Source organism: Barbus barbus, assembly GCF_936440315.1.
Source record: "Barbus barbus genome assembly, chromosome: 17".
NCBI classification, from domain to species: Eukaryota; Metazoa; Chordata; class Actinopteri; order Cypriniformes; family Cyprinidae; genus Barbus; species Barbus barbus.
In genome coordinates, this window is record NC_136745.1 from 9,800,717 (window position 1) to 9,826,293 (window position 25,577).

General features: G+C 37.3%; 1 protein-coding gene across 2 annotated transcripts in view; it reads left to right on the forward strand.

Moving 5' to 3' along the window:
- LOC306883712 (monocarboxylate transporter 8) overlaps positions 1 to 25,577 on the forward strand; it is a 58,267-nt gene that overhangs the window by 24,765 nt on the left and 7,925 nt on the right. The window contains exons 2-7 of one of the 2 annotated variants that reach the window (XM_079439126.1): positions 111 to 255; positions 5,907 to 6,387; positions 21,095 to 21,238; positions 22,099 to 22,327; positions 24,900 to 25,139; positions 25,417 to 25,444. In XM_079439126.1, coding sequence (XP_079295252.1) covers positions 111 to 255; positions 5,907 to 6,387; positions 21,095 to 21,238; positions 22,099 to 22,327; positions 24,900 to 25,120 — 1,220 coding nt within the window. In that variant the 3' untranslated portion in view covers positions 25,121 to 25,139; positions 25,417 to 25,444. Of the gene's footprint in view, positions 1 to 110; positions 256 to 5,906; positions 6,388 to 21,094; positions 21,239 to 22,098; positions 22,328 to 24,899; positions 25,140 to 25,416; positions 25,445 to 25,577 lie in introns of those variants that run through there. The other variant, XM_079439125.1, reaches the window with a different exon arrangement.

The window sequence follows — 25,577 nt, forward strand, 5'->3', positions numbered from 1 at the left end:
CAGTACATATCTATGATAGCAATGCTCCAACCTTGAGTCTGGCAAATGGAAAATCAGGTTAATGTACTTCACAATTTATTGATCAGATCTTTTTCTCTTTCTTTCTCCAGCATGGGTTGGTGCTCTGGCGATGGGAATGATATTCTTCTGCTCTCCAGTGGTTAGTATGTTCACAGATCACTTTGGATGCCGGAAGACAGCCGTCTGCGGAGCTTTTGTGGCCTTCCTCGGTCTTCTCACCAGTTCCTTCGCAACGTAAATGCTTTTTTAACCACATCTACATAGTTTGTTTTCGTGTTACTTTAGCATTTTCAAAGTTAATTCAGATATAATATGCAATATATGTATACACTGTATATATATATATATATATATATATATATATATATATATATATATATGTGATGTGGCCAAAAATAGCGGCACCCTTGGTAAATATGATCAAAGAAGCCTGTGAAAATGAATCTGCATTGTTAATCACTTTTGATCTTTTCACAAAAATCTAACCTTTCATTGGATAATAAGAATTTAAAATGGGGGGAAATATCATTATGGAATAAATGTTTTTCTCAAATACACATTGGCCACAATTAACGGCACCCTTTTATTCAATACTTCCATTAAACCTCCATTTGCCAGTTTAACAGCTCTAAATTTTCTCCTATAATGCCTGATGAGGTTAGAGAACACCTGACAAGAGATCAGAGACTATTCCTTCATCCAGAATCACTCCAGATCTTTCAGATTCCCAGCTCCATGTTGGTGCTTCTTCTCTTCAGTTCACCTCACTCATTTTCTACAGGGTTCAGGTCAGAGGACTGGAATGGCCATAGCAGAAGCTTGGTTTTGTGCTCAGTGACCCGTTTTTGTGTTGTTTTTGAGGTTTGTGTTTGGATTATTGTACGGTTGGAAGATTCAAACATGGCCCATTATAAGATTATAAGAGTCAGTCACTTATTGATTTTTTATCTGTTGGTATTTGATAGAATCCATGATGCCATGTGTCTAAACAAGGTGTCCAGGACCTCCAGCAGAAATATAGGCACACAACATCAAAAATACAGCAGTATATTTCATTGTACACATGGGGTACTTTTTATCCCTGTGTTCACCAAACCCATCTTGAGTGTTTGCTGCTAAAAAGCTCATTTTTTAGTTTCATCTGACCATAGAAGCCAGTCCCATTTGAAGTTTCAGTCGTGTCTGATAACTGAATATGCTGGAGTTTGTTTTTGGATGAGTTATGAATTTTTCTTGAAACCCTCCCAAACAACATGTGGTGATGTAGGGGCTGTTTGACAATATTTTTTGTTTTCGGACCCCGAGACTCAACTATTTTCTGCAATTCTCCAGCTGTGGTCCTTGGAGAGTCTTTAGAGATTCAAATTCTCCTCCTCACCGTGCATTAGGATGATATAGACTAGTGATGCGCGGATGACGGTTAGATCCGCGGGCGCTGCGGATAATCCAGCCCAATCTCACGGCAATTCATACATATTTTACGAGGTGGCTAATTCGTTTGAATCCATACGACCTCACTCGTACAAATTCATATGATATTTGCTAAATCGTACGTCTTTTACGAGTTGCCAATTCGTATGAATTTGTACGAATTACCTACACCTAACCCCACCCCTAAACCTACCCATCACTGGGGTTTAGACAATTCGTACAAAATCGTACGAGTGAGGTTGTACGAATTCGAATGAATTAGCCACCTCGTAAAATACGTACAAATTGCCGTGAGATAGCCTTGGATAAGCCGCGGGTCGGGTAATAAAAAAATGCATTCTGATTATTTACGGGTGGGTTGCGGATGTATAAGATAAATCATTAATGATGCAAATATTAACTACATTTTCTAAATAGGCTACAGAATTTGAATAAAGTGTAAATTAACATTAAAGTTATTCAACAAAACATTATTTAGTCAAGAGCAGCGAGGGATTTCCTCTGTCTTTTGTTGTTTGATTAACATTAATGACAGACGGCAGAGCTTTATTAGACTGCTGTCACATGACCTCTTTCACGGATCCAATACTTATATACATGCATTTTCATTCGCAACTGTTTACATTAACTTAAGACAAAACCGACAGTGCTTATGAGGATACTCGCCAGGACGACCATTTTGATGCTGTGGATGTGACTTTGAGCGCACAGAAAAGTGCCTCTGGAGAGCGCGAGTACCGACGTGGCTTAAAAAGACGTGAAAATTTTTTTTTTTTGTGACGATGCAACAATGACCGATTAGGAAATTGACAATTCTGTCAACTGTACCGAAATGTGAGCTAAAGTCTTGAATCGCAGCGTGCAGCAGCTCTAGATGCGCAAATGTGAAGAGAAGGTCAAAGAGAGAAGACGCGGTACAGCTGAATCACTCACGCTATTTTCAAATGACTGATTTGATCTGATGGTTTGTGTGGATTTATTTACTTATCTAACCTTAATGCTATATTGAATAAATGTTTTGCAGTAATTTCCCTCATTTTAAAGTTGAAAGCTGTGGGAGTAATGCGATATATGCGCAATCCCGCACCGAAATTCAGGACCTAATTAAACATAATTCTATTACTAATTATCTAATATAATTCTATTAATTATCTACAGAGGATTGTGAAATAGATTTCCATGACTTTTCCAAAACTTTCTGGGTTTATTTATTTTTCCAAAAATAATATTTATTTTTCCAGGCCTGGAAATTGCTGTTTAAAATTCCATAACTTTTCCGGGTTTTTCATGACCATACAAACCCAGAATGTGACGATCGGGTGCGGGTCGGGTCAGGTGCGGTTGCCTAAATCAGACTAAAATATAGGTGCGTTGGTGGGTGGATAATTTATTTGAAGCAGCGGATTCGGGAGATATTTTAGCTCATCCGCGCATCACTAATATAGACACACATCCTCTTCCAGGCGGTTTCGTAACATTTTATGTTGATTGGAAATTCTTAATTATTTGCCCTGATGGTGGAAATGGGAATTTTCACTGCTCTAGCTCTTTTCTTAAAGCCACTTCACTAATTTGTGAAGCTCAATTATCTTTTGCTGCACATCATAAATATATTCTTTGGTTTTTCTCATTGTGATGGATGATTAAGGGAATTTGGGCTTTGTTTTCCCTCCTATTTATATTTCTGTGAAACAGGAAGCCATGGCTGGATATTTTCATGTTCATAATCACCCTGGAGTGCTCAAAATTGTGAATATGTATGGGAATATACTTCAGAGATATTTTACTCATAAGAATTTCTAGAGGTGCCAATAATTGTGTCCAACGTATATTTGAGAAAAACATTTATTTCATAATGATATTTCCCCCCATTTTAAATTATTATTATCCAATGAAAGGTTAGATTTTTGTGAATTTTTTAAATAAAAGATCAAAAGGATTAACAATGCAGATTAATTTTCACAGACTTCTTTGATCATATTTACCAAGGGTGCCAATATTTTTGGCCATGACTATATATATATATGTATATATGCATGCAGAACAAAATTAAATAAAAAAAATGTCCCTAAACAGTATTTTTATGTAAAATAATAATTATTATATTGTGTTTTTTGTGCATTTATCGAAAAAACATTTTCTGTAAAATATTTTCACATTATATATTTTTCTTATGGATATTTCCAAAAACAATATTTTCCTTTAAAACATTTTGTATTATGTTATTGATTCTCTTTTTGATCCCTTTTTTTGTACTTTTGTCTTTTTAGACAAAAATGTTTCAAAGTGTGTGGCACATTTGTTTGTTTCTCTTTTACAAGGGTAAGATGTCAGTCAATAATGTCTCCTGTCACTCATTTTGTGCGTTCATGTCTTTGGAGGTAGGGTTGCGTTTTATAGAAATGCTGTGGTCAAAGTGATGGAGGCAGACAAATCACTCCTTAAGTGTGCTTATATAAGAGGTTACAGAAACACGCTGACAGTCTTTTAAGCAAAAGGACAAACACAAACACACGTAGGACAGCAGGACATGTACATTTATGTAATCTTTGTTTTCTTTCTCTTCTCTTCTCTCCTTTCCTTTCCTGCATTATTTTCCTTCTTGCTGTTTTCTCACAGTACCTTTTTTCTGAGATCTTTGTGGACAGAGTGCTGGTTTTATTCCAAGCCAAAAAAGCTCTCGCTGTTGTTAAAAAAAGGTTGGAAAAAACGTTCAGCCTGCCCTGCTGCTTTTAGAGCCTGAAACACTCAAAAAACACAAACGCTAACTATAATATTTTTTTTTATAATACATTTTTATTTGTAACGCGCTTTATATTACAACAAAATCCCAAAGTGCTACAATATAAAAACACAGATAATAATCAAATAAAAAATAAATAAATTCAAGCAAAAGTACTGCTAAAAAGGTGGGTTTTAAGACCACATTTAAAAGCATCCACCGACTGTGGTGTCCTCAGATGGTCCGGGAGAGTGTAGTATAGAATAATAGTATAGTATGATAATAATAATAATAATAATAACTAGTGCATGCACACACACACACTGACACACACAATCTATTTCCCTCCCTTCCTCGTGATTTGAACACAAGTGTCTCCTGCAGGGTTGAGTTTCTCTCTTCCATCCCACAATCCATCATTTACACTAATATCTGTTTGGTTGTTAACCAAATAATGTGTCCTGCTGGCCCTGTGTTGCACATTCTCTGGCTTCAGGAGTCACAGGTCCTTTGGAAGTGAAATGCTTCAGTTTAATAAGGAGAGAAAAATATGAGAAATCAACAGTTCTGCTGTAAAAGTGCTCATATCAATCCTGCACCTTGTATGACTTTAGTTAGTGTGCAGCTATCTTTTAGAAGTTGCTTATGGATATTTGAAAAACCTTCCTTTCAAAAAGAGTGCTTTTTACAGAAAAGCTCTCTGAATGTCATTATTTTCAGACACTTAAATGCATGTTAATAGCAATTAAATAAAAAAATATTTTAGTGTAGTTTAGATTTAAATGAAATATAATGCAATATAACACATTAAATATAATGCGTTTTATTGTGCTTTCTTTAAGTTAAGTAGGACTTATTTTAAATACACTTAAATGGCCCTTTCTGTATTATTGTTATAATGTGCACACACAGATGTTTTATAATATAGTTTCAAGTACACTACAGGATTGTTTTTGTTCATTAAAAACTAAAGCTAAAACCATATAAAAACAATTTGTTGAAAAACAGATTTTTTTAAATTGTTGCTTATATATATATATATATATATATATATATATATATATATATATATATATATATATATATATATATTTTAACATACTTTAACATTTTATTTATTTATCTAGAAAAAATTCTCTTTTTTTTATTTGTTTCTATTTAAGTAAAAATGCTAAAATAGAACTAAAATATCTAAAACTAAAGCCTAATAAAAACTATAGATATATTAAAATAAAAAAACAAACTAATTAAAATATCAAAAAACAACAACAATAAATTTAAACAAAAAATTAAAACTTAAAAAACTATATAGACATTTAAAAATAACTGACTAATAAAAATGACAAAACAATACACTTACATTTAATAAAATCATTTATATTAATTTAATATATTTAAAAAAAGATTAGAAGGAAAACTAAAAACATAAAAATAAAATACATTTAAAATATAAAAAACTATAATAGTAATATAATAATAGTATAGTATAATAATAATAATAATAATAATATTATAGATAATAGTATGATACTAAAATTGCACTTTCAACACAATTAAGGGCACTTCTCATTCAAAAAGTTCTATAAACATATTTATAGCTTATTTGAATTAAACTGGGATGGTAGAAATTGCTTTAGCAGTGAAAAAGGGTATAAAGGTGATAGTTTTAACTCTACAGCCTTTCATCAGCATTGTTCTTTTGTCAGACTGACGTCCTTTCTTCTCTCCTCAGCACGCTGGGTCTTCGATACTTCACATATGGGATACTGTTCGGCTGTGGATCGTCGTTCGCATTCCAGCCATCGCTGGTGATCCTGGGGCATTATTTTCGACAGAGACTGGGTTTGGCCAACGGCGTGGTGACGGCAGGTAGCAGCCTCTTTTCTATGGGGCTCCCTGTGCTGCTCAAGAAAGTGATGGGACCGCTGGGCCTTCCCAGAACCTTTCAGATCCTCAGCATCTTCATGCTGGTCCAGTCGCTGCTGGCCCTCACCTTCAAACCACTCATGCCCAGTGGGATGTGCCCGATGCCAGGCATGGGAATGGACGGAGACCCCCTGTCTGGCCTGGAGTCGGCAAGCAGGTGGCAGAAGGGCCTGGCCAAAATCAGGAAGTACTTTAACGTGCGAGTGTTTGGTGTGCTGACCTATCGGGTTTGGGCATTCGGCGTCGCCACAGCGGTGCTGGGATACTTCGTTCCGTATGTGCATCTGGTGAGTTGTGGTTTGAGACCATGTAGTGACACTTTCAGTATTATTTTAATATTATTTGTGTGTTATACTATTTGATATTATTCTGAATTAGCTTTCATTTTATTATTTTGTTTTTATTTAAATGTTTACGTTTTATTTATTTTGTGCTTTTGTTATTTTCTAGAATATATTTTTATTTAACTTTAAAAATTTTTTTATTTAATACTAAAATGTATTTAATACTAAAATGTATTTATTAAATAGTATTCATTTATTTATTTTATTATTTCAGTTTTAGTACTTCAACCTAAAATATTTATTTTAGTTGTGGGCCAGGGCAATATTTCTAATTTAGTTTTTTCAGATTTCAGTTTTTATTTTATTTAGTTTAGTTTAATTTTATTTAGTTTATTTAATAATTGAATAGTTTAATAGTTTTAGTTTTAGTTAACAATAGCAGAGTATGGGCTCTCTTCCAAGTCAAACGTGAAATGTAAACAAGAACATTGTTAAAATCATTTTAACAACAATTTTATTGGCAAATATCCAAACTGTCACGGTGTACACACGAGGGAGGAACAAGGAACACGCATACGAGGAGGTAAACTCAGAAAACATACTTTACTGACAACATAACGGCAAGACATGGCAGGACAAGGCAAGGCAGACACAGACAGGAACACCGGGGAGTAACGAGTAGACCAGACCAAATAACATTGAACAGACAGAACTATAAATACACAGCATAATGAGACAGACACGGCTAGACACGAATAAACTAATGATTACATCAGACAAGGACAGGAAACAAACCAAATAAGGGCACAAGTGGCAGGAACACATGACACACAGGACAGAGGACTGACACAAACATTCTTAGATCAAGATACATTTAAGTGAGAAGCAAAATTACTTATGGCATTAAGAAAAATAAAAAATTAAGGGAGATTACACCTAAATCAAGGAGAAAACTCTTAATTCAAAGGGAAAACAGGTTTTACATTTCTCTGTGGAGAAACTGCCTGTAGAGATCAGAAACAGGTTTGCGTCAAGCCACACATCTGGGGAAGAGTAAAGAAAAAATTCTGCTGCATTGAAGGTTCACAGAAGCATGTAGTCTCCGTTACCCTTAATGGAGGAAGTTTGAAACAACCAGGGCTTTTCCTAGAGCTGGCCTCCTGGCAAAACTGTGGTGTGGTAGTGTGGTGACCAAGAAGCTGATGGTCACTGTAGTTGAACTCCATGATCATATGTGGAGATGGGAAAAATCTACAGAAGGACAAACATAGCTGCAACACTCCACTGGTCTGTACTTTATGCCGGTGTGGCCAAACTCAATCCTCTCCTCAGTGAAGACACATGAAAGCACACTTGGAATTTGCAAACCTCATTTCCAAGCATCATGTTTGAAAGAAACCAGCTCTGCTCATCACCTCCAGAGTACCATCCCAAAAGTAAAGTGTGCTGGTAGCAGCCTCATGTTGTGGGGCTGTTTTTCAGCAGCAGGGACTCATCAGAGTAGAAGAAAAGCTTAATGCACCAAAATATTGAGATAGCCTTAATGAAAACCCAGTCCAGAGCATTCAGAACCTCAGACGGGCAGAAGGTTTACCTTCCAACAGGACAATGACCCTAAGCACACAGCAAGAGTGGCTTATACACGAAAAAAATGTGCATCTGACACCATCTAACCTGACAGAGCGGTGAATAGGTGAGAATGGCAGATAATTGCCAGATGCTGTAAAGGTGCTGTAAAGGTGCTTCAGCTAAGTACTGAGTTAAGGGTTTGAATACTTATGCAATGTACTTATTTCATTTGTTTTTATTTTGAATAAATTTGCGAAGTTGTGACAATTCTGTTTTTGCTCTGTCAGTATGGTGTATGGAGTGTGTATTGATGTGGACAATTTTTTATTTAAAGCAGTTCAACATAAGGCAGCAACATAGAACATGAAAAAAAAAATGAAGGGGTATGAATACTTTCGCAAAGCACTGTACGTGTATTTACACACACACACACACACACACACACACACACACACACACACACACACACACACACACACATATATATTTATATATATATATAAAATCTTATGTCTTACATAATTTTGCTTCTCAGGTAAAAGTAGCTTGATTTAAGAATGATTTCATATTTCACTGAAAAACAACAACAATAAAAAAAAAATACCTGTTTACCTGCTTTTTTATTATTATTATTAATATGCATGTTTATATATCCATGGTTAAGTGGTGGCCACTAAAATCAACATGGGAAAGAAATGTTGAGGCATATTTATAATTTCTGAATTCTAATTTAATTTAACTGCATGTTACTCAGGTTGAATGTAATTATAAATTACCCTCACAAATCCAACATTCACTATGTAGGAAATTGAAATCAAATTACTTCAGTGATTCATTAGCAACAAATGATGAATATTTAGCCTCAGAAACGTGGCACGGCAGGTGGAAAGCAGTTCTCACTCTCACCAGGGAGCTTTATTTTTTATGCCAGATTTTGAGCTTAATTAATATGTTGCTTTCCGCACATTTGGCTCGAAGCCCAGGTGTGCTGTGAGCAGAGTTCCACCAGTAAATCATAATGATGGATCTTATGCACACCAGGCCTATAGATTCCACAGATTTACATGCTGGAATTTTCAGAATAATACAAGTGTAGCTGGCTAAAGCGATGAATGATGTCATGCTAATTAAATTAGTTCAATCCAATAAAGAAGATCTTCTCGAGCCATATAATGGTCCAGATTCAGATGCGATCACTGATTGATTGTTACCAGTCTGTCATTTTGCAAAACTCCCACTGTGACCCAAATTCTTTTTCCAGACATTTAATTACATTTGAGGTCATGATTTGAAATCATATTGACCTGTTCTGCATTATGTCAGAATTTATTTGTCATGACACTCCTGTCCTTTCTTTCACCCTAAAAACTTGACAGGACATTTTAGAATCATCAAACTGGATCGAGCCAACTAATATCAGACCATAGAATACAAAAGGCAGAATGCTCTCTTTCTTACAAAGAATATGATGCTGTCTAGCTCTAAAAATCACAGTAATTGTAGTCAAACTCAAATGAGATTGTTGAGAGTCGCAGTTGTCAATTGGTGGTTTTTCAGCGAAAACCAACTCAACAGGGGCCATCACCATGAAAGGACTAGTTAACCAAAAATGAATAGTTGCTAAAAAGTGTACTCATCATCAGACTATTCAAGATGTAGATGAGTTTTGTTTCTTTATGGGAACAGATGTGGAGAAATTTAGCATTACATCACTTAACAATGGATCCTCTGCAGTGAATGGGTGCCGTCAGAATGAGAGTCCAAACAGCTGATAAAAACATCACAATAATCCACAAGTAATCCACACGACTCCAGTCTGTAAATTAATGTCTTGTTAAGGGAAAACATGTATGATTAAGATGTTTTTAACTTCAAACTGTCACTTCCTCAGTCAAGAGAGAAATATGCATATATTAAGGACAGTTTACAAGCAAAAACAGTCCAAAACAGTTTATGTTTGTGGATTTTGATGTGAGATGGACTGTTTCACTGGAGGAAATGTTATTATGGTTTATAAACTTATTTAACATAAGTTAAATGTTTAACATACAAATGTTTAACATACAAATGGCTTATAGACACAAAGATTTTTGCTTCACAAGACTTGCTACATTTTTCCCAATCTGTTCCCATGAAGAAATAAAAAAGTAAATTTTCAACAAATAAAATTTTTTGGGTGAACTATTCTTTTAAATTTAGTGATTTTAATCAGGTTAGTTGCCAAGGCAACATTTGGAATATTTCTTAAGTTTAAAAAAGTGTAAATTTTACATTTATATTTGTATGTATATATATATATATATATATATATGCACATACACACACACATATATATATAGTATATACTGTATATATATATATATATATATATATATATATATATATATATATATATATATTCAACTTTATTTAGCTAACAAAAATGATTTTTAATCGTTTTATTTAACTACTAGAACACTACTGAAAATTACTAAAACTGAAACTGAAATAAATGAAAGCTAAATAGAAGTATTAAAAAACGGCAAATGCATATAACAAGATTACTAAAACTTAAAGCTGAAAGTATAAAAATAAAAGCTAATTTGAAATATGAATAAATACTATCATAGTATATAAATAATACTCTATAGAATAACCCTGTTGTTTAGAATCATCTTATTTTGTATTTGTATATTTATACAATGACTGATTCAATTTCTATTTTTGTATGAAGTAAATTATGTTCATAAATTATGTGCTTTGGATTTAGCACATAATTTATGAAACATGAAACTTGCAGTAGCTCTGCTTCTTCTTCTTTGCTTTTCTAGTTAACATTTTTTTAAATACCAAGTGCATGTGCATAAATCATAAAAAAGTTAGTGTTTTTGGCACGCTAATGCAGTTCAGTAATGCAAAAAAACATTTTAATTTCTTGACTGAATGTTAAACAGGGTTTTGACATTTGCTGTTTCACAGAGGCCGTTGTTTACAAGCCGACAACCATTTTATGAAGACAAAGTGAACAATTTATTGCCTCCGATTTACAGTCGGTCAAACTGGAGTGCATTTAAATTGAAGAAAACAGAGGAGGCTATAGGAGCGATGCACCCATCCCATGCATAAATAATGTTTTAGGGTTCGGCAAACTGAAATATTTACTGCACTCTGCATGACAGAAAGCCTGTGATGACTCCACACATGTTGATGATGAATTATTAACTCCGCGTGTGTCATCTCAGGTCAGACTCTTGGGATTTCTGTCCTTGTTTCACCTTTCCTTCTCTCTCATTCTCAGTTGTCATAGTGATGCACATACTTTTACTTGGATACCTGAATTACTCAGCCGTAATGGTGCTTCTCTCTTAGTTTTCAGAGAGAATTAAACTGAGGATTACTGAACTGCATAAATGGAGTTTGGGTCACAGTGATAAACAGGCCATAAAATGTGATGATATAAGAGGATGCACTTTGCTGAAAGAAAAGCTTGAAGCAGATGGTTTCATCATGTGCTTTCCTTTCCCTGTAAAACACAGTAATTCAAAACCCAAATTGTTCAGCGTGTGTATAATTGCTTCAGTGCGGTTATTGGAGATGTGATCAAATTAACAGCATTCAAAAGTTTGGAGTCAGTTTTTTCATTTATTTTTTAAGAAACCTTTTACTTTTTTTCACCAATGATACATTTAATTGATCAAAACAGACCGTATACAAACTTTTATAACATTACAACAGATTACTATTTCACATAAATCCTGTTCTTTTGAATGTTCTATTCTTCAAATAATTCTTATAAATTCTTACATGAATATGAAGCAGCGAAAACATTGATAATGATCAGAAATGTTTCTTGAGCAGTAAATCATCATATTAGAATGATTTCTGAAGGATCATGTGACACTGAAGACCGGAGTAATGATGCTGAAAATACAGCTTTGCATCACAGAAATAAATTACAAATTTTTAAATATATTCACATAGAAAACAGCTATTATAAATTGTAATAATATTTCACAATATTACTGTTTTTACTGTATTTTCATTAAATAAATGCATCCTTGGTGAGCAGAAGAGACTTAACAATTACAAAAAAAATTCTATCCAGTCCCTTTTTTAACAATATAAATGTATTTTATGTCATTTCTAAACAACATAATGTGTCCTTGCTGAAGAAAAGTATTAATTTCTTTCCAAAAATTCATACTGATCCCAAATTTTGAATGGTAGTATATTTTGAAAATGACTTTTCATAAGTTATAAATAAAGAATATTGTTTTTACAAAAATACTATTTCAGCCATAAATATTTCATGTTTAATTCAATGTAATACTTGCCATTTCTTTGTAATCAATTGTAAAAATTTTAAGTAATTTCAGAGTGAAAATAGTTTCAAAGTAAATCCTTAACTAACATTTTATCATTATACTGTAAGTGTGTGTGTGTTTGCGTGTTTAGGAAAAGTGTGTTTGTGTGCGCATTTGTTGCAATTGTGTTTTGTTGATATATGTCAAATCATTGGTATGTGTTTGAAGCAAGTGTTTATTTAGTTAGATGTGAGTTAGCCAACATGTGTGTGTTTGGGATGTGTGTGTGTGTGTGTATTTTGTGGGCGGTGGTATAAAGTTGATGAGAGAGACCTTTCCCCCCTCGCTTCAGTCTCACTCTTCCACCTACAGTCGTGTTTTTTCAGGCTTTGCACCAGAAGTAAACACTTAGTCCCGGCTTTTGTTGTGCGTATGTGTGTGTATGTACACGTTTATCTCTCGTTTCTCGTGGTGAAATAGAAAAGCCCTTCAAACCAGCGCAGATTCTGCTATATAAGGAGCTTAAAATATCATCTTGTGATGTTGGGTGCCAGAATCGATGTTGTAGACAGAGGCTCCAATTTGAAATTTTAAGGCATACCTGATGCCACTGCCAGACAAAAAAACGACGACAGCTGTGGTGAAACGAGATAAAACGAGCAGACTGGACAGAAATGATCGTCAAAAATGCTCGCATTTGGAGCAAACACTTCTTATCAGAAAAGGTTAAATAAAATATTGTCTTTTGTTGTTATGGGCACATCTAAAGATTTCTTATGTGTAGCATTTGGACCAATCAGACTCACAATTTTGCATTTGATTTAACAAATCAATTAGTTATTAGATTAACAAATGGTCACAGACCCCCCCACCCAATACACATACTGGGTGCTGGTATGTCTGTCAATGACTCCAGGCCCCTGGTGCCGTGACAACCCATCTGATAGCACTTGCTTTATTAATTATTATTATTATTAAGTCATTTAGCAGACGCTTTTATCCAAAGCGACTTACAAATGAGGTCAACAGAAGCAATAAATTGTAGTAATAAAACTAAAAACAGATCCAAAACTAAAAGCTAAAACTTTATAAATACTACCTATACACATTTTAAAAATAAAGAAATTAAATAAAAATGTCAAATGCATACAACAAAATGTCAAAACTTAACATTTAAATGAAAAACAAAAAATAAAGCTAAAAACAATTCAAAATATTAAAGAACAAACGGTATAAGAGTATAATAATTATTCTAACATAACACTAAGCCAAACACCAAAAAAAACCCAACAACAACTATATATGTACAACCACACACACATACATATATACTGTAACGGGGTGAGGAATCACACGACAAGGAAGGCAGGTTAAAGGCCCCGAAGGGTGGCTTTATTGAGGCGGTGTGAAGTGCAAGGCAGGGAAAAAAGGTCCTTGGGAGTGCTCCAGTGCGGTGAGTGCTCTCTTCCTCCTTTCCCAGTGCTGTGAGTCCGTGTAGTGTCCAAGGGGGGATGGTCACACGCTGCTGTCTGTGGGAGAAATGAGATGGCGAGTTAGTGCTTGGTCTCATGGAGTCCTCTCTCTGTGTGTGGGGCTTGCGTGGCTTATCTAGCCGCCGCCTGATGAGCCGCAGCTGTGACCGATCAGCCTGTGATGAGGATGTGAAGGTGTTCCTCGCTTGTTTCCAGGGCGACGCTGATGATCCTTCGGGACGCTCGTCACAATACATATATATACATACACATTTATAAATTCAATATATATTTTGTATACTAAAATTAAAATAGATAACAATGCAAATCACGACAGTATAGTTTATCAGTAATTCTAAGAAATAACACTGCCAAACACACATTCTAAAAACAACAACTTACTTACACATAGTAAGAAATGGTTATAAAAACTGAAACAGAAGTGAAACAAGTAGTAGAAAAGAGGAGAAATCAAAAGTGATAACTGTTACTTATATCCTTTGCCGGTGTCCCAGCCCGGTGGAGTCGCACGGTAGAGTCAATGGTCTTTACACTCTTCGGTCATCACACGACAACTGCCGTAGTAAACTAAGCTTTTTTTTATACCCATCTAACAACATACTAATTGAACTTAGCTGGACACACTTTCCTTATTTTTTCACAACAAATAGCCAAGCAAGCGCAGACACATATTATTAACTCAAAGGAATGCGGGCAGAGCAACACTTAGGATCACCCTTAGGAAAAAGAGACATTAGGCCATAAAAATGGACTCTTCTATAATTAATTAATAGAAAAACCCTTCTTTGAATGAACACACATATCTTTAGGTCATTGTGTATTTTATTACTGTTCTTGTATATGTTCTTGTGTACTGTATCCTGTTTTATGCATGCTTATGATAGAACACTAGTTAATATTAACTCACTTATACTATGTTTGGTCTCTATCAATTAGTCTTCAGATGATCTAATTGAGAGTGTATATTATATGTTGATACCTATGCAACATATAAGTGTTCTAGGAATCTTTAATAGTTTGTATATCAACTTCCAATCCAATTCATATGCAAATGACCATGCATGGAGACAAAGAGTCGTAAACGTTCCCTCCAAAAGTTCAAGTCACCATAGGCTCTTTGACTCTCCAGAGGTGTGACCTCTATAGCAGATAAAGCTCTCACTTCAGTGACGCCCAGGCAGTCTGCGGTTTTGTTAGATCCTAAGAGGATGTAAACTAGAACTTTTACTGGACCCTCTAAGTTTTTGTGCCAGGCCTTGCGGCCTTGAGTTTCCATTCAACCAAGGATCCTGGCATCTCAGCAGATCTTTTTCTTAGCTCTTTTCCCTTTCTACCTGGGAAGAAACTCCTTACTACCACCGAGCCAGAATATCATCTTTTGGAGTTCATCACCCTTTAAACCCGGAAGAACTTGAAGAACTCCAACACCACCAAACCTTCAAACCACCAGAACTTTCATCTGAGACTGCATACGGACACACAAGGCAAAGCAAGTATCGTACATTTAACTAAACGAAACAGAGGTTTAGTATAAGTTATAAATGGCGCTGATGGTTTGATTCAGGTGGTTAACTGACTCTTTTCATAACTTCATTGTCTGGTTTCCTGATGGTTTCGTCCATCAACTCTCATTTGCCCTTTCCCATGTATGAGTGATTGTACGTATGTATACTTGTTTGTTAGACTAGTTTGCGTTATTGTTTAGTTAATAAACGTTGTGTGCACAAATTACATGAGTTTCTGATTCTGCCTTGCATATTAATGTCTCTTTAAGATTTTTGAACCTTACTACATGCTCTAATGTATTAATACTTAGGAAAGTATTTTCTGTGGCCAGGAAAATATCCTTTCTTAGAGTTGATAGGATTATACACTGAATGTTCCCTGGTCGAACAGATTAGATGATGGCAATTTAATTCTGATACAGTTATTACTGTCAGCCGATATAAAGAATTGTAATTAATCATAATTAATTGTAATTATTTATATACAATTCCCTTTTGAGCTATATAAATTGCTACACATCTCACTATGTCGTGTTTGAAATAATGTCTGTGTGCATGTGTGTAAAACAACAAACTGACGATTTATATGCTTAATCATATGTAATTGTACGTTATATACATTTTTGTGATTAATTGTGGCTCGAATAATAATGCAGCTGTAAAAATAGTTGCCTGCTGAAATTGAAATATATATACATCTTCATGACTAGATAGACATTGTGAGTTTGTCTTAACTATACACGTTAGATGTGAGTCACTCAACCGGAGGGAAACCTGTCAGATTGTTCATCCTTTGAGTAAAATCGTGTGCGGGTCGGCCAATCTGTTTTCGCCGTTAAAGTTAACCTTTTTAAATAACAATCGCGGTCCTGGACAGTGCATCTATATCTTACATATGCAGGTAAAATCGGAATTTCTCCAGTTATTATTCAAAAGCAAGCTAAACAGACTTCATAGCTAGCGTTAGTGAAGCGGTCAGTGGAATCTTTCTGCCTCCACCTAAGCTCCGCCCACAGAAAAATGTCACAAAGTTTGCTAACAGAAAAAGGGTCTATATGTTTTTGAAAAAAGTCTCTTTTGCTCACCAAGGTTGCAATTATTTGATCGCAAATACAGTAAAAACAGTTATATTGTGAAATATTTCAATTTAAAATAAATATTAAAATAACCCAGCAGGCACACAATGTCATAAGATGTAAAATTTTGGTTGCGACGTCATCGGGTGATCAAAATTCAACGCCCAATGTGATCTGACTGATCATTACCTCCAAACACACACTCAGTACCCTCTCCCTTCCTGCTGATGCTCTTATATGAGACTGATAGAGAGACACACATCCCACTCTACTCAAGCTCCCAGTAACAGCGTCCACACCCACTCTCTCTACTCAACACCTGACACACATCAAATCTGTCTGGATGATCAATGTCAATGTTAATTTGATGTCCATTACTGACATCAGCTGACATTGATTTTTGTTGTTTTTAGGTTGTGTAACCAAAATCCAACATTAAGTCAAAGTCAAATTGGCATCACATACTGATTTCAACCCGATTTTCATTCTCAACCAAAATGTAACATCTGTCCGACATCAACCTGATGTTAAACTGACATCCTGTGCCTGCTGAGAAATCTATTTGAATATATTTTAAAATATAATTTATTCCTGTGATAGTAAAGGTGAATTTTCAACAGCCATTACCTCAGTCTTCACTGACTACGTTTACACAGACATCAATACTCTGATTTTAATACGATTAAAACAATACTCTGATTAAGAGTCTACCATGTAAACAGAGATTTTTGATTACCTTAATCCGGCTAAAGTCTGTCAGCAGATAGACACGGGACACAGAGGTAAGTGCAATACAAACAGCAGGTTTATTGAAAAGCAGCAGAGGGGAATGAGATGAGCAGTAAGTCCGGGTAAGCAGGCGGGGAATGGGAAAGTCTCTTGGGGTTTATCTGAGTGTAAATGTCCTTGTTTCTTAATCCAGGGGATCCAGATGGAACAGCGGAGCGTGGAGACTGTGGAGCACAGGAGCTATGGATAATGGGAGGTATCTGGTAGGTAGACAAAAGGTAAGTGGGTCAGGTTAGTCAACATAGAATATATGAGACCAGACGGAGTGAATGGGAGGAGTGCAGGGATATAGTGCTGCTGATTAGTGCTGACAGGTGGCGGTGATCAGAAATCAGGGGGATTGGGATCTGGTGAGTGTCGTTGGTGGAGATTGCGGTGACTGTGGTGACTCTCTGACAGTACCCCTTCCTCCAGGGGCGGCTCCTGATGCCCTATTACGGCGACGGGGTCGGCCACGGCCTCTGGGTGCGGGACGGTCAGAGTGGTTCTGGTGAAACTCGGCCAGGAGAGAGGGATCCAGCACATCGTCCTGGGCCACCCAGGATCTTTCCTCCGGCCCGTATCCCTCCCAGTCAATAAGATATTCCAGGCGACCACCCCGTCACCGAGAGTCCAAGATGTCCTGCACCCTGTAGACTAGGGGCTCCACGATGATCTCCGGAGGAGGAGGTACTGCAGGCTCATCTGGTTCTATGACAGAGGGAGAGACAGGCTTGAGGAGTGAGACATGGAACGTAAACAAAGAAGAACAACGTTAACAACAGGAGGATGGAGGATGATGTGATCGGAGCTGTGTTTTTGTTGTGTCTTGCGGGTTTCACAATAATGGACATGGAATTTCAACGTATACGTCAAGCGATTGAAAGAACGGAAAGGAGGCCTAAAGAATCTCCAATGACAATTTGCAGTGTTAGATTTCATTGAGCCTGATAGAAGCACAAACCGCCGTAGACAAAGTCTTCAGGTAAATGCCATTTATAAATGCTCTCAGTACGATACAATGTTTACACAGTGTTTTAAATCATGGCGGGTGAGGGTGTTTTCGTACGCGTTTAGCCAATCAGCGTACACTTACGTCACTAATAGTTTCTAGAACTGTTTTAGACCCTACTCTGAAGTAGGATCTAATTTAGTTCCTCCAAACAGAGTTCCTGGAACAAAAACTGTTCCTAGTTCCCGCGTTACGAACACGCCAAAAAGTGGGTAGTTCCACAATTAGTTCGGGTACTATGAAAAGGTTCCTGCGGTGTGAAAGGTCCTAATGGTAAAGGGACCAATATAGCAGGGACTCAGCTTCCGGCAGGGCAGGCAGAGATGCAGATCCTGGGTGGAGAGCCAGACCTTATCTCCAGGACGATAGACAGGGGTGGCAGACCGACGGGCATCTGCATAGGTCTTGTGTCTACGCACTGCCTGCTGGAGTTGGACATGAGCTGAGTCCCAAACTCTCTCGCTCGCTCGGAACCAGTGGTCGACAGCTGGACCGTCAGAGGGCTCTTCTGTCCAGGGAACAGAGGGGGTTGGTAGCCGAGTATGCACTGGAAAGGGGTGAGGCCGGTGGTGGTTTACTTGAGGGAATTTTGTGCATACTCGGCCCACGGGAGGAAGCGGTTCCAGCTGTGCTGGTTGTCATGACAGTAGGCCCGGAGATATCTACAAATCTCCTGAATCTTCCGCTCAGTCTGGCCCTTAGTCTGGGGTTGATACCCTGAGGAGAGACTGATGGTGACATCGAGGAGTTTGAAGAATGCCTTCCAGACACGGGAGACAAACTGTGGCCCACGGCCGGAGACGACATCTTCCGGGATGACGAAGGTGCGGAAGAGATTATGGAAGAGGGCCTCTGCTGTTTTGAGGGCTGTGGGTAAACCCCCGGAGGAGAATTAACTTGCGGCTTTGGAGAATCTGTCAACTGCAACAAGTTTGCAGGTATAACCTTCTGACTTGGGGAGATCTGTGACGAAGTTGACTCCGACGTGGAACCAGGGGCGACGTGGAATGGGTAATGGGACTAATTTTCCGGCGGGTAAGTGATGTGGAGTCTTGGAGATGGCGCACACTGAGCATCCATGAACGTACTGGGAGACATCTCGGGCCATACTGGGCCACCATTACCGAGCTTGGAGGAGCGAGAGAGTACGCTGGCTGCCTGAGTGTCCAGAGCCTGGGGAAGCATGCAGGGAGCCCAGAAGGGAAGTCCTCAAGCAAGTGGGCACGTAGGTTTTGTCCTCTGGGCCTCCCAGGGGAGCGGGTTCGGTGATGGAGGCAATGCGGATCTGTTCATCCAGGGCCCACTGGATGGGGCTCACAAGGATGGCTGGAGGTAGTATGGGTTCAGGTGTGGAGGGTTCGTCGGGGGCATGGATACATGAGAGGGAATCTGCCTTGACATTCTTATCTCCGGGTCGATACGTGATGGAAAACTGGAACCGGGTGAAGAAGAGGGCCCAGCGAGCCTGCCGGGGGTTTAACCTCTTAGCACTTTGGAGATATTCCAGGTTTTTGTGGTCAGTGATGACCGTAAAGGGGTGTTGAGCTCCCTCCAGCCAGTGTCTCCATTCTTCCAGAGCCAGTTTAATGGCGAGCAGCTCCCGATTTCAAATATCGTAGTTCCGCTCCGCTGGGGAAAGCTTCCTGGAGAAGTAAGCGCAAGGGTGGAGTCGGGGAGGCTCTCCGTGGTATTGAGACAGCACTGCTCCCACGCCAGTGGTGGAGACATCCACTTCCACTATGAATGGGATTTGGGGTTCGGGATGTGAGAGGACGGGAGCAGTGCAGAAGGCCTCCTGGAGCTTCTTGTAGGCGACTTGAGCTTCGGAGTTCCAGGGGATTGGGATCTGGTGAGTGTCATTGGTGGAGACTGCTGTGACTGTGGTGACTCTCTGACAAAATAATAATCGATGTAAACACAAATCGAATTAAGATATGTGGAGTATTCCTATTTTAGTCACATTATTGAAGTGCAGTACAGACATGTAGGACTTTTCGACAGCATTTTGCGACAGGATACACACACGGCAGTGGTCAACAGTTTGACGGCAAATAAAAGAGCTTCAACACCACCGTCGTCTGTATGCTCGTACAAATAATTAACTACACTTGAAACTTTCATAAAATCAAAAATAAACACCCAAAACTGTATGGCACCATAACGAAGACGAACTATATGTTTATACGTGAAATTCTGGAGGGGACGTCGGATGGTGTCACGTGGTGACGTAATGACGTGTGCCATTAATCGATCTATGTACTATAACATGTAAAATGGGAACATGAAAGGATTATTCTAAAACCAACTCATGTAAACACCTTAATCATAATATTGTCTTATTCAGTATAAGGTAAATAATTAGATTACTGATGTCCATGTAAACGTAGTCATTGTTACATCATCAAGTTTTATAGTGTTTTATTTTTATTTTTTTCCCTATCCATATAAAATCTACTCTATATCATCCATTTGTTTGGTCAAATATCTCAATATAATCAATTCATTAACAAATGCTCAAACCCCTTACCGGTAATATTTAATTAATAACATAATTAAAACCATCAAAATATTTCATTAAAAACAGAAATATATGTATTTATAATTTTTGGGCATTTTTATCATACTGACCCCAAACCTTTGAACAGATAGACAGATTGATGGATGGATGGATGGATAGAGTTGATGGACTGATGGATGGATGGATGCATGGATGGATTGATTGGTGGATGGATGGATGGATGCATAGAGCTGCATGGCTTGATGGATGGACAGATGAATGGAAGGATGAACAGATGGATGGATTGATGGATCATTACTGGCGCATTTTTATCATACTGACCTCAAACCTTTGAACAGCATTGTGGATGGATGGATGAATGGATGGATAGATAGGTTTGATGGATGGATAGATTTGATGGATGGTTGGGTGGGTGAATTCATTGATGAATGAATAGGTAGTTTTGTGTGTGTTAACCATCTGATAGTTTTCCTCTGTCTATGGCAGATGAACTTTGTGAAGGAGCAGTTTGGAGACACTCAGAGGGAATGGGTGCTGCTCGTGTGTATCGGAGCGTCGTCTGGAGTCGGTCGACTGCTGTTTGGAAAGATCGGGGATCTCATACCTGGAGTAAAGAAAATCTACATGCAGGTACGGAAATCCAACAGGAGCTACTTACTGCATGTCAGTGAATCATAATTCCATAACAGGAGAAGTTAGTTTCTGCAACTTTCATGCTGTGTCACTATAAAGTGGCATGAAATGATGACAGGACACCTGCTGCGGTGAAGTGTCTCGCTTAAGGTCACACTGTTGTTACATCACAGCAGCCCGATCAATGGCTTCAGTGTTTCTGAAGTTCTGTATGTTCTAAAAAGTTTTTCTATTTCTCGTTCTAGATTGACGTATATTGAATCTTTTTTTAAATTGATGTCAATATATAATAACTGTTTCCTGAAAGACAGCATACTGTTTCATTCATTGCAATGCCGTTTCATTATCCTTTGCAATTTGGTTGCCAGGAAACTTCAGTTGAACATCTGCATAAATACCTTTTCCATTAAAGACAATATTTGCTTCTAGGAATTGATTTTCAATGGTGTTTTAATGTTTTATGAGAGTGAGTTTTTTTTAATGAAAAAATAACTTCCACAACATCCTACAATAACAATAAATTTTTTTGCCTGACTTGTTTAAAATATGACAAAAATATCAACTTCGCAATTGTGCTTTCAAGAGCATTGTGCTTTCAACATAGTTTAATTTTCCTGTGTGAATTTCACAATCTATCAAAATATATATATTTTTGTAATTTTCTATGGAATTTTTCTGTGGTTCCCCCTTAAAATTCAGATTCTGTTACCAGTACCATTCAGTTTTTTGTAAATAATTTTTTTAGAGCATCAGGAAATGGATTGCCTTTATGATTGTAAGTCTGAGATGTCAAACTTTGTATGTAGCGCAGCATTAGTTCTTGTGCTTAGACGATCTCTGTGTGTCTGTATGTGTAGGTGGCCTCGTTCATATTACTGGGTCTGATGTCAATGATGATACCTCAGTGCACCGTGTTCGAAGGTCTGGTGGTGGTATTCGTATTGATGGGTCTTTGTGATGGCTGTTTCATTACTATCATGGCCCCAATTGCCTTTGAGTTAGTAGGGCCCATGCAGGCGTCTCAAGCTATCGGCTACCTCCTCGGCCTCATGGCCATACCAATGACAGCGGGACCCCCGATCGCAGGTGAGAAGTTTCATTTTTGCAACAAAACATTGTTTTGTTGCTTGGAATGACTAATTTTTAGTTTTGGATCTTGGAACTTTTCCTTTAAATACAATTTTAACTTGTAAAAGTTAATATATTTTATAAGAAACACTCAATGTATTTTATATGGACGATGCATATATGTGTATGTTATGCTTATGTAAGCTTTTTAATATTTAACTTGAAAAGCAAATCTTGAATTTTTTTTAATATTTTGATTTTAAAATAAAAAAAACGAAACAAAAAAGCACGCGCACACACACACACACACGTAAACAACTTGTAAAGCAATGTTTTTTAAAAACAATTAAAAAAAAAAAAAATGTACACACACACACACACAAAACTTGTAGATGAATATGTTGAAAACATAATTTAATCAGCCTGCATGCTGTTCTTGGCCTTGTTCTCCAGAAAAGTCCCACATCAGACTAAGTGTTTTTCCAGTTTGGACAGGAATGAGATTTATTTCGGAGGGTAAATTCCAAGGTCTCTCTGTGAGCACATTTACTTAGAACTGTTGACTTAAATGCTCTTGTTCAGTGAAGTTCTCCATATGTTTCCAGTTCTGCAGCCTAGTTTTGAAGAATTAGACCCACCAGAACATCTGCTCCATGTACACTCCAGTAAATGAAGCTTATACTTTCAGGTCTCAAGGTTCATTTACAGAATACTGACGTTACCTGTCTGAACTCTGGATCAGTTTCAGGAGTCTTCATTCGAGAACGTGATGCATCATTTGTAGGATCTATTTTCAAAGTGTTGCCTTCACAGTGGGGGCATTATAACTATGTTTGGGTTGGCTGTCAAATACTGTTATTGCACATACTTAGAACTGCGATCTGACTTCTAAATGTTTATTTAAGTTTCAAGTGATCTTATATCTTCTGTATAGGAGGCTGGGGAGCATCTTACCAAAGTCTAAATAGCTCATAGTTGTTTTGCTTCAGATGTGTTCTAGACTGCAAACCTCATTGAGATTCCTAGAGAAGGATTTTTGAAATCGAGAGCATTTGAAGATTAATGTGGCCATCCTAGCGGGGAATCTCCATTAAATTGGATTAGTTCCATTCTTTAGTCTTTTTATTTAAAGTCAACATGAAATCAAAACAGACTCCATTTACTCATCCAGGTCTTATTGTGAACAATGAGTGTATGTTATTCAATAGTAAATATTTAGTTTTTTTTGTTGTTGTTTTTTTTATTTTATTTTCACACACACACACACACACACACATTTGTTTCTGTGAATTGTGGGGACTTTCCATAGACTATTACTTTTATACTGAACAAACAATATTTTCTATCCCCTAACCCAACCCTAAACCTAGCCCTTACAGAAATCCTGTTTGCATTGTTACACTTTCAGATAAACATAATTTTCTATTTAAATAATTATTTCCCCTCGTGGGGACCGCAGGCCGGACCCTACAATGTCAAAACTTTCAGTTTTATGCCACAATGTAGCATAAACAAGTACACACATACACAATAAGTGACAAAACTGTCTGACTCTGATGTGCAAGGGATAAATTTAAAAAGTCATGTAAGAAGATTAAAGGTGTCATTGGATGCAAAATTCACTTTTCAAGTTGTTTGAACATAAATGTGTGTTGGAAGTGTGTGTATACATCCATCCTATAATGATAAAAATCCACCCAGTGTTTTTTTTTAAATCCCTATTTTAAAATCCCCTTTCTCAAATCAGGCTGTTCTGAGATTCCTGTCAGAATGAAGTTGTTCTGTACAGGCCCCTCCCACGATAGTTGGTTGACAAGGCCGTCTTACCTTAGACCCGCCCTGAGTGAGCTGAGTGAACTGAGTGAGCTGTAAACAGTCCGACCGCCATTGTGTCGACTCCAGTGCAGGGGAAGACAAGAATGTCTACGATTGAGCGATTGAGGCGTTTTGTTGTTGGATGTAATAATGAATATAGCAGTCGTCAGTTACTCTCGACATCTGAGCTGCTGAAGACGCAGAGGATTAACGTTACTTTCACTTTGAAGTGAATGCGCCGATTCCCAATCTGCCTAAATGTGTCTATGTTTGCGTGAATCATTATTATGTTTGCGTGGGTATTATTAGGCCTTTCCTAATAATGTACTAGTTAGCCAGTTTCGCGGCTGAAGTAAACAGTACTGCTCATCACCCCACGGAAGAGAGGGGCGGGGTCAGCAGAGCTCATTAGCATTTAAAGGGACATGGACTATAATGGCTTGCTAAAAACAGATCTGATTTTGACAGGTTTAAAAAGGTGTTTTTTACACTACCATTGAGAAATTTTAACCAAAGTATGGTATATACTTTTAATTAAGACTTTAAAGAATCATATCAACTTGTGCAAAATGGGCATCCGATGACCCCTTTAAGAAATCAACGTACATGTGATGCAAAAAAACCCCTCTTCAAGCTGAACTTCAGTGCCTGCACTTTTTCCTCATTGAATATTCTTTTTCACTTGAAAATGCATCATGCTTCAGAAATGAACTGCGTTTTTAATGCTGTTTCATCTCTCAGATGTTCTTTTTATATGTTTTGTCTTCTTTCTCAGGACTTCTTCATGACTATTTTGGAAACTACCATGTGGCGTTTTATCTGGCTGGTGTTCCTCCGATAGTGGGGGGTATTGTGATGTTTTTTGTACCTCTGGTGCACCAGCGCATGCAAAGACGACGAAAAGAGGCCAACGACCCCAGCATGGACAAGATGTTGAAGAACTGCTCTAATGGAGACATGCTGCCTGGATACACAGACATGGAGACACATATATGAAGCCCACAGCCACACAAAGGTAGTTTATGTTGCATCATTATAGTATTTTATATTAAAGTATAGTAGTAGTTTGTTTGTTTTACATTTAAGTTTTATTTTAAACTTATTTCTGGGTTTTGAATCCTATATTTTTAATGCAGTCTATTGGGCTCCAGTTTATAGAAAAAAATAATAATAATTCATGATTATAAATTGTTATTTCATTCAAACAAATTACAAAATTCTAACCTTTCATTGAAGTAAAACAATGGAAAGTGCGGGGAAAATCTCATTATGAAATAAATGTTTTTCTCTAGTTCACGTTAGCCACAATTATTGGCACCCAAGATAACAGTTCTGAGTTTTCTCCTATAATGCCTGATGAGTTTGGAGAACACCTGATGGGCCTGGGGTACTTTTTATCCCTGTTTGTACTAAACTCATCTGGTGGGTTTGCTGCCAAAACGCTCTTTTTTCA